The sequence below is a fragment of the Hyalella azteca genome, unplaced genomic scaffold, assembly GCF_000764305.2.
Source record: "Hyalella azteca isolate HAZT.00-mixed unplaced genomic scaffold, Hazt_2.0.2 contig17452, whole genome shotgun sequence".
Lineage (NCBI taxonomy): Eukaryota > Metazoa > Arthropoda > Malacostraca > Amphipoda > Hyalellidae > Hyalella > Hyalella azteca.
In genome coordinates, this window is record NW_025947235.1 from 85,402 (window position 1) to 94,792 (window position 9,391).

At 38.6% G+C, this 9,391-nt stretch overlaps 1 protein-coding gene across 1 annotated transcript; it reads right to left on the reverse strand.

Annotated features, from left to right (window-relative positions):
- Window positions 1–2,416: 2,416 nt before the first annotated feature.
- Window positions 2,417–9,153, reverse strand: LOC125179435. The gene is made up of 2 exons (XM_047885272.1): window positions 9,147–9,153; window positions 2,417–4,224 (listed from the first exon to the last, which is right to left on the reverse strand). The coding sequence occupies exon 2, from the start codon at window positions 4,214–4,216 to the stop codon at window positions 2,417–2,419; it is 1,800 nt and encodes a 599-aa protein (XP_047741228.1). The 5' UTR covers window positions 4,217–4,224; window positions 9,147–9,153.
- Between the last annotated feature and the right edge of the window lie 238 nt (window positions 9,154–9,391).

A 9,391-nucleotide genomic window follows, 5' to 3' on the forward strand; every position in this document is an offset into this window, starting at 1 on the left:
TATACAATAGTCGACACATTTTTTCTTAACCTTAGTTCACATCGTTTGATGTTTAAATTCCTGTAGTTGATTCAAACTTTCGATGGTTATAAAATAATAACAGCTTCTGTTGAGTTCAGTTTTTACGATTTTTCATAATAAATACTTGATTACAATTCCATTCTCCATCTGAAGTGGGAATGCAGAAATCAAAAAATTAAATACAAAATCATTGCAACTTCTGTGTGTAAAAACGACAGAAAATTTATGTTATCAAGAACTGACCGTTGTAGTTGGGCGCCTCATTACAATATTATCATTGAATTGATCGCGGGAATTATAATCAGCTTTAAAGATTAACATGAATTAATATATCGCATATGACTTAATAATTTCTGACACTAATATTAATATCAACCGATGACATGATTATTTTTTAAGTATTATCTCCAATTTAGAATCCAATCTTTGTATGAGCTTTGAGGCTCGGCCTCACAGTGCAGATCCACATTAAGTAAAGAAGCAGCACTGACAGCAGATATGAATAAATTTAAAAACAAATGATAAATTATCATCTGAGGACTCACTATATATACAGAAGATGAGTGAACACTATTGAGGCTACAATAGCGATCAAAGATGCACAACTCGTGATACTTGAGACAGGTTTAATTCTTGCAATTTACTGCTCATTGCATGGGCTTTATAGCATCTGCATCATTAAATGACTCGCGAAAAATGATGCAAGAAATTACAGTTTGCTTCCCGCGTTCAGTTACATGCTCTTCGTCGTCGTGTTCTCTATCATAATCTCCCGAATGTATGATTCTGATAGCCATGGTTTCGATTAGAAATTCATTAGGTCCCGATACTATAAAAGTGAGTGACAGAGAGTGCATTTTCTCGTCCGTCCGTGTAGTCACGGACGGACATGACGAGCACAATAGCGCCTTTTTTTCCATAAATGCTAAAAATGCTAAATGTGCTAAAAATAGCAGGACTGTCTTATTTGTGCGGGATATTTTATCATTTGTTAAAGGCGAGTAACAACAGATAGTTTTCAGATATGAGGCAATGGGAAGGATGTTTAGTCTAACTCTTTGGTTAGGCATACATTAACCGCCGTCAAAGCTGTTGGGATGGAAAAACCTGGTAGCTACATTTATCGTCAGTAACAATCAAGTAACTATATTGAAAAAAAATTGAATAAAAATTGCATCGACATCGAAGTCACTTAAAATTGTGAGCAACATGAAAAAAAAAAACACATATTAGTACTAATTATATTCGCTGATATAATATTAGTTGCTGTACGCATAACTAACAATCCATCAACTAATTCAATATAAGTAACACAGTCCATCAACTATACATATTTGCTGACTGTCATACCAAAGAATTATTAAGTGAATAAAAGATTCAACAGATTTCGTAAGATACAATAACACCGCTCACCGTGATGACTAAACTTAAGTGATAAGGCGTGACTAAACTCAAACATGTTTGAGTTTACTGGCCATCACGCGCTATATACTGGCTCAAGAAGCTCCTATGATATGTAATGACGGCTTATACTGGACAGTTGTAGTTGTTGTAATTGCCCATCCTGGTAATGGCGACTAGAGAGGGGGGGTGATAGGTCAGTTTTTCCGAGCACTTGGTGTCACTGGTAGTTCTACGACCATCACTGGCTCGCTGACCCGCCAGAACCATTTTGTTGCATTACACAACACCCTGGACAAGCCAGGCAATGACGGCTTATACTGGACTGTTGTTGTTGTTGTAATTGCCCATCCTGGTAGTGGCGACTAGGGAGGGGGGGTGATAGGTCAGTTTTTCCGAGCACTTGGTGCCACTGGTAGTTCCACGACCATCACTGGCTCGCTGACCCGCCAGAACCATTTTATTGCATTACACAACACCCGGGACAAGCCAGGTACGCATTTATCACCCAGAGTTGTATGAATGGCTGAGTTGACCATGAGCTGAGCTTCCCGGTAGAACTTGTCCTCAGTGGGACTCGAACCCGGGCGCTGGGTGCGAGAGACAGAGTCTCTCACCACTGCACCACCACAGCTCTTGTTGTTAGTGTAGTTAACCATCACAGCAGTAGAGTTTATTTAATGATGTCATCTGCGATGAGATGCAACTATATTATTGTATAAAACAAATTTACCTATGTAAGTTTAGTGTCTGATTAAGATTAAGATTATTAATGATTATTGATTATTTAGTTATTAAGATTATCAAATTCGGTGTATTAATGAGTCTGATTTTAATGTTTGAAACTAGCCTCAGCAAGTCATAGAGTTCTTCCTATTGTACGAAAAGAAATAAATTAAAAATACTAGTATAAAACCGTCACGCAATGCTAAATACCAAATATTTTAATGTATTGCAGGTACATAAAATCAGACAAGTATAGCTTATGAAGGCATTAGCGATAAGTGCTGCTGCTGCTACAGAGCTCCCTGATGGGTGAGCTGCCGTCTGCCGGCAGATAAACTCTTTTGATGTCTTTGACATTTTTCGAAGGAGTTCTCTTTATGTAATAATCAGAGTCTGAATCCTCATCATCTTCATCTTCGTCTTCGTCATGCGGCGTGATAAATTTCACAGTCTTTACTAATTTTCTTTTATCGAATTCGTCAATTTTGGCTTTCAAGGAAGGTGCGCTGTAGTTCCTACGTGGATAGCTGTTCAAGCGACTGCTTTTAATGAGATCAAGCGATCCCACAGAAACTTCTGTGATGTTCACGCAAGACTTGAATTCTCGCGTCATTTCTTGACTTCTATCTTCTTCTAGGAAATTCGAATGCTTGGCTGAAAACTTTGCAGGTAGGGTAGAACAATTGTATCGAAAGCCGGGTAGCGGAGCCTGCGAGAAATTCAATTCTGTGGATTTTTCAGTATCTAAAAAATATTCTTCTGCGTATCTCTGCTTGCGGCTCGGCTGAATGGATTGGTCCCAATCGGCCTGACGAAATGAATAATACGGCGCTCGCTGAGCACATGCGCAGTGACTGCTGCAATGAGACGGCTTGCAGGGGTAACTGCTATAGTCTGCTGGGGGGCGGTGTATTGAGCTCATGGATGTCATGTAGTTCTCCATCATGATGTTGCTGTACATGTGTTCGTGATTTCCACTAGATATATTGCTATTTTCGGAATAATTATTCCAGCTCGAATCTCTGGCACAAGCCTCTTTAAATGGATTTAATTCACGAGTACGACGCAACTGAAACTCTGCTTCAACATCATTGTGAAGCTTTCTGTTGACCAGGGATTTTTGTCTGTGGAATCTCAGTTGTTCTTGTTGGCATATGGGATCGTCACAAAATTTATAACTGAAGCTTTCATGTTTATGCGCAGGTTCCTTGCCTGCACGTAAATCTATAGAAACTGTAGATAATTCTTCATTGTGAATGTGACCAAAATGATTAGAGTAGCCCAAGTTCTGGGGCGCCGCTTGGGTTGCATTTGCATGACCATCTACAGTCCAGAACTTCTGTGTGGTGTCTCCTGTATACGGTGCAGGAGCCTTTACATCAAATATGAGGCTAGCAGATTGTGGGTACGAGGCGCTGTTAAAATGAATTGCCTGATCCCAAGGGCATTGACTGCAGCGCATGCGGTGATCGTTGAAGGAAGAATTGTTTTTATAACTTGTTTGTTTCTTCCCATTCTGTGAGAAATTATGCACCTCGGCGTGAGGATTGCAATGACTCTTATGCTGGCTTACAGTTGGGTTGTTGCAGCAGTACTCGATCTGGTGACAGCACGGGTAAGGAGCTAGACTCCTATTAACTTCAAAGTTCTTGTTAGTGACTAAAGAATTTATGAGAGTGGCGGAACAATTTTTTGAGTTTTTGCAACGGCTGCAGAGCGGTTTACACCTCTCATTGTTGGCTGGTGCAGGTGGAGCAGAAGAAGAGTAGTCGTATGTTTCGTTCATGATCAGGTGATCGTTGCTGTCACCTTTATTAGTGAGGAAGTTGAGTATCATTTGTTTGTCCCAGGTGAGAAAAAATGTGTAGCCGATGGCCAGGGCCGCCAGGAAACAGCCCACCACGCAATTGGCGGCCAACAGTAGCGGCCAGTGAAGCGTAGTGGACGATGGGACGGACGGAGCTGGGACGAAGCTGGAGAACTGTCCGCTGTTGTGGCCTGACGAAGATGCCGTCATGCTGCTTTTTTCCGTTACCGCCGAGCAAAACTTGAATACTCCGCCACCCATAGTGATGCCTGAAATAGAGTAGAAGTATTGTCTAAGATTTTGAGTAATCTAAGATTTAAGATAGTACGTGATGCCTGATAGAGAGAGAGTAGAAGTATTGTTTAAGATTTTGAGTAATCTAAGATTTAAGATAGTGATGCCTGAAAGAGAGAGTAGAAATATTGTTTAAGATTTTGAGGGCAAGGAAACAGTTACGAAAAATTCAATGACGGTCAAATTGCATAATAAGAGATTATTATTCAAAAATTCCATGAGTAAGATGGAGGTTGAAAATTGGCAAGGAAAATGCAACACACCTAAAATTGAAGGAACCCAGGAAACACAAGAGGAACACAATGAAGTTAAATTTCTGATGCATTGATGATCCCGAATCATAATTGATTTCGATTGATTATTTTCTGATCCCAGCAAAGTTCATCGGATTTTGAAGTTATTTGTTTCCGTAACTGTTGAATTTTACAATGAGCAGGATCGCTGGCAAAATTTCTGTTTCTATGAAGTCTGTGTTCCGTTAGCGCTACTGCATGTAGATTAGATGTTAAATATTCATGAAAGATAATTTTCCAGGTATTAGGAATAGGTAGTTTAATTTCTAGTTCGTAAAAAAATCTTACTAATATTAATTATAATCCTTTATTGATACATTTATAACGAAATGAAGCTAACACGTCTGAATTATTTTTGGCTCAAATATTTATGCAGTCACTAGTGTCGGTGCGCACTATGAATGGAAGATAGTTAATAGGTGGTAGAAGATATGTATTAATTTTTATGAAGATTGTTAACAGATGGTAGTTTAATAAACTTTCTTATTCATTAACCACTATAAAATTCTTGGATATTCAAATATCTGCATATTGCACACTACGTGGAAACACTATTTTACTATCGTTTTCTCGTTGTTTTTCTGTTATTTGTCGGAAATATGTATAAATATGACGGAATTTTCACACAAAAGTATTATATGTTTCCTAAGTAATCAATGAAATTTGTATTGTGGTTCTGAATAGCTAGTTGAATATTTTTCGTGAATTGTAAAATAAAACCAGGAAATTACAAGCCTACATATGTTGTATGAGTTCCTTGGAATATAACACGAAGGAGAGAGGTCAGTGCAAACCTGTAAGATTCCCTACAAATTTTCCAATATAACTAAATTTGATTAGCAGCATCAGAATCCTAAGAAGAAAAAGAGAGCAGCTGGTAAGTGCGTTATTTCTGACCTCGATTGAATAAAATTCAATTAAATTCCTAATTGAAGTCAATCAAGGCACAAAAAGACGACATGTTCTTTTCGGAACAAAATGAAAACCCGGTTTGAATTTTTGGGGTAATATTTATCAATTAAGAGTAGAGAGTGGCGATAATGGTTTCCTAAAAGCCGGCTGCATTAGAAGAAATTTTTCATCTCTTCTTGCCGTCAAAGTTTAGGCTCAGAAATTAGGTTCATTCATCGAAGATCGTAAATAAAATCAGCGATCTCCTGAAGGGTTCCTGAACTTCTCGAAGCTTTAACGACCGACGAAGTTGATCCTGGCTTCTCATTAGGAATCTTGGCTTCTCTAATAAAGCTCTGTAATTAGCGAGCAGTAATGAATCGGGTCCTTTGAAAACGACTCCCCTGCACTGCAATGTTTTATCGTAATGTTAATAGGGGATTATTGAGAGCCATTATTGGCATTTGAGTGCCAGGGTGATTGAATCCTCGTGTACAATGTATACTGTTAGCAGGTCGCGCATATTGTGCAGCTCGCAGGTCGCGCATATTGTGCAGCTCGCAGGTCGTGTATATTGTGCAGCTCGCAGGTCGTGCATATTGTGCAGCTCGCAGGTCGTGAATACGGACCTCAACTCAGTAAAGCCGAGCGAAATTGCGACTCACAGTCGCTGCGTGAACCTATGGTCCATAAAGCTGTGAGTCACAGCATTTCTGCGGGACTATGAGAAGCTACAGCAATACTAAAGCCAGGAGCAAGTGCTTTCCAAGCTCTCGTCGAATAATAGGAGAAGACTTTCAGCCGCCGGTTTAGCAGCCGAAATTGTAAAGAGGGTGAAGTGAGTTAGAGGAAACGCGTGAACTGCGTGCCATTACTCTGTCATGTTCACCGTTATGGCCACCATATCTTGTTTGCGACGCTGAGGAGTCAATGTCAAAACCAACGGAGCGCCTCCGTTTTTGTTTCCAATTTACGTTAGGCTTGAATTTTATTTTGGAATCTTAAATATCACCTCAGATTTCACGCATAACAATCAGTAGACAATCAATTTTAGACCTTTCTATTAACACTGATAATTTTAAGGAAAATAGGACACGAATTTCATAGGTCGTAGCCTATCAACACAGAAATAAATAAAAAAAACATCATAAATTTCATTTACTTTGTCCAAACCTAAAACAGTAGCATTTTATATGTTCCTCTCCCATCGTAAGTTCATCGTAAATGAGTTTCAAAGCAATCAACTCGACACCAAAATTTGTTTCGCGTTTGAGAAGAGGATTTGAAAAGAAAGCACGAGCGTGGCCGTTGGCGAAGACGGGCAGCGATCATCATCAGATGATAAGAAGGCACACCAGCGTGTCCGTAGACTGAGCCAATAACAGTGCAAGGTAATAGTATAATGAAACTTTTGAGGTAACAGCATAGCAACCATATAGATGCGAATTAGGTCCAACTGTGGTTCATAGATCGATCAACGAGAATTTTGATTCAGTAACACTCCCTAGCCCAATAGTCGGACTAGCATAAAGGTACGACTCGCGTAAAAGTATAAGACTAGCATAAATGTAGGACTAGCATAGCGGTATAGGACTAGCATTGAGGTATTAAATCAAAAGATTTCTTTTTGGCCTGAAAGAGCCGAAAGGAAATAGGTCAACATGCCCATTAGACTAGCATAAATGTAAGACTAGCTTTAAAGGTATAGGACTAGCATGCAGCTAGGAATAGCATAAAGGTAAGACTAGCTTAAGTGTAGGAACTATCCGCCATCATCAGGCTGAGAATGGTTTCATGAAAACTGGAATATAAAGGACGATGCTGGCTGGCCGGGAATGCTTCCATGGATGGCCCAAGCCTTCCAGGCATGACCGGTGCTCCTGTCGCGACGCTCTGCAGTTTGGCTGGATTTGTCCTCCCAGAATTCACATACAATAATAGAGTATTCACACGAACGGCCAACTATGAGTACGAATGGCAACGAATTCACACGAACACTCCAGTATTTACAGAAAGTGGTAAGTGTTTACACGTATTCTAAATAAATCTGAGCAATTTTAAAAAATTTAAGAAATGACAAGTTTCAAGTGCGTGAACTTCTCAGTTCAAATGAAATTCAGTAATTTCCTGGAAGTAATAAGCAATTTTGCATTGTATAAATTGATTTGACCAATTTAAATAAATCTTGCTCTCTAAGTTTTCGGATTTCAGATTTAAGTTTAAATATTCGGATTTCAGATTTAAGTTTACGGATTTCAGATTTAAATTCTTCTTCCAAAACTATGATGATAAATTTTCTTCGAACAGTTCACTTTGTTGTGTATAAATTATCAAATTGTGTCAGAGAATAAAAATGAAACAAATTTGTTAGCAAATATCATTTTCATTGACACGTGAGATCAAACTATAGTCACGTATATTAATGATATTTGTGAGGAAATTATGCAGAAGAAAACCTTAATATTTACGTTTTGATTATACAACAAAGATCGACCAGAAGTTTCATTTCTAAAACAAATTTCGAAGGTTAGAACTCAATTTTCTCCGTATCGTCAAATTTGACTTACTTATATGCTGAAATTTGGTTAGAAATTTATTATTCGTAAGAAGCGGTCACCCAATTTTATATTACAACGTGTAAACCCAACTCATTATTTCTCTACTGGAACCGTATACTGTAACACTTGTGAAATAAACGATTGTGAGGCGACTTGCACGCAGCAAGAGGCATTTCTGAAGATGGATTGCTAAATTCGCCCCCAACAACATGAGGAGGAGGTCGTCAACCATTAATATCATACGCTCCATTAGCGTATTTTACGCCATTATGTCACGTACACCATTAGTGTCACGCTTGCCATTAGTATTATGCGTGTCATTAGTGTGACGCATGTCATTAGTGTCACATGTTAAACACTATTATAACACATATTTTAATCAGCTCTGTAATATAATGTTTTTCTAATACCTAAACCACTCTTCCGTAAGAAACTTACGATAAACACATTTACTTTGCATACTACATAGTTAGATCATATTACTCATGCACGAATTATGTGAGTAATAATATAGTTAATAAGTAACTTCATTAATAAAAAACCGTAACCAAAACAAAAAGATTAATAATTGATGCCAATAATTTTTAGAAATTAAAATCGATCTTTTTGGTGGTTCTCGAAGACACAAACTTACCCGTGATGACACAAATCACAATTTTGTATAGTTCCCAAAGGCATGAACTTGCCTGTGATGGCAAAAAATACAATTTTTTATAGTTCCCAAAGGCATGAACTTACGCGTGATGGCAAAAATCACAATTTTTTATAGTTCCCAAAGACATGAACTTACCCGTGATGGCAAAAATCACAATTTTTATAGTTCCCAAAAGCATGAACTTACCCGCGATGGCAAAAATCACAATTTTTTATAGTTCCCAAAGGCATGAACTTACCCCCCGTGATAGCAAAAATCACAATTTTTATAGTTGCCATAAGCATGAACTTACCCGCGATGGCACAAATCACAATTTTTTATAGTTCCCAAAGGCACGAACTTACCCGTAATGGCAGAAATCACAATTTTTTATAGTTCCCAAAGGCATGAACTTACGCGTGATGGCACAAATCACGATTTTTTAGAGTTCCCAAAGGCATGAACTTACCCGTGATGGCAAAAATCACTATTTTTTATAGTTCCCAAAGGCATGAACTTACCCGTGATGGCAAAAATCACAATTTTTACGAGGTGACGTTGGCACGGCAGGAACGCTGGTGCGCATGACGCTCGATGAGAAACGCGCGCAGTGAAATGGTCGCCGCGAGGCACAGAAGAGCTGTGGCCGCCACCACTGCAACGCTCGCGTACCTGTGCATAAAATTAATCAGTTTTTTATTTACGATGAGTGAAGTGAATTAAAGTTGTATGGTGTTTGTCAAACCTGCTAAAGTAACAAGATGTT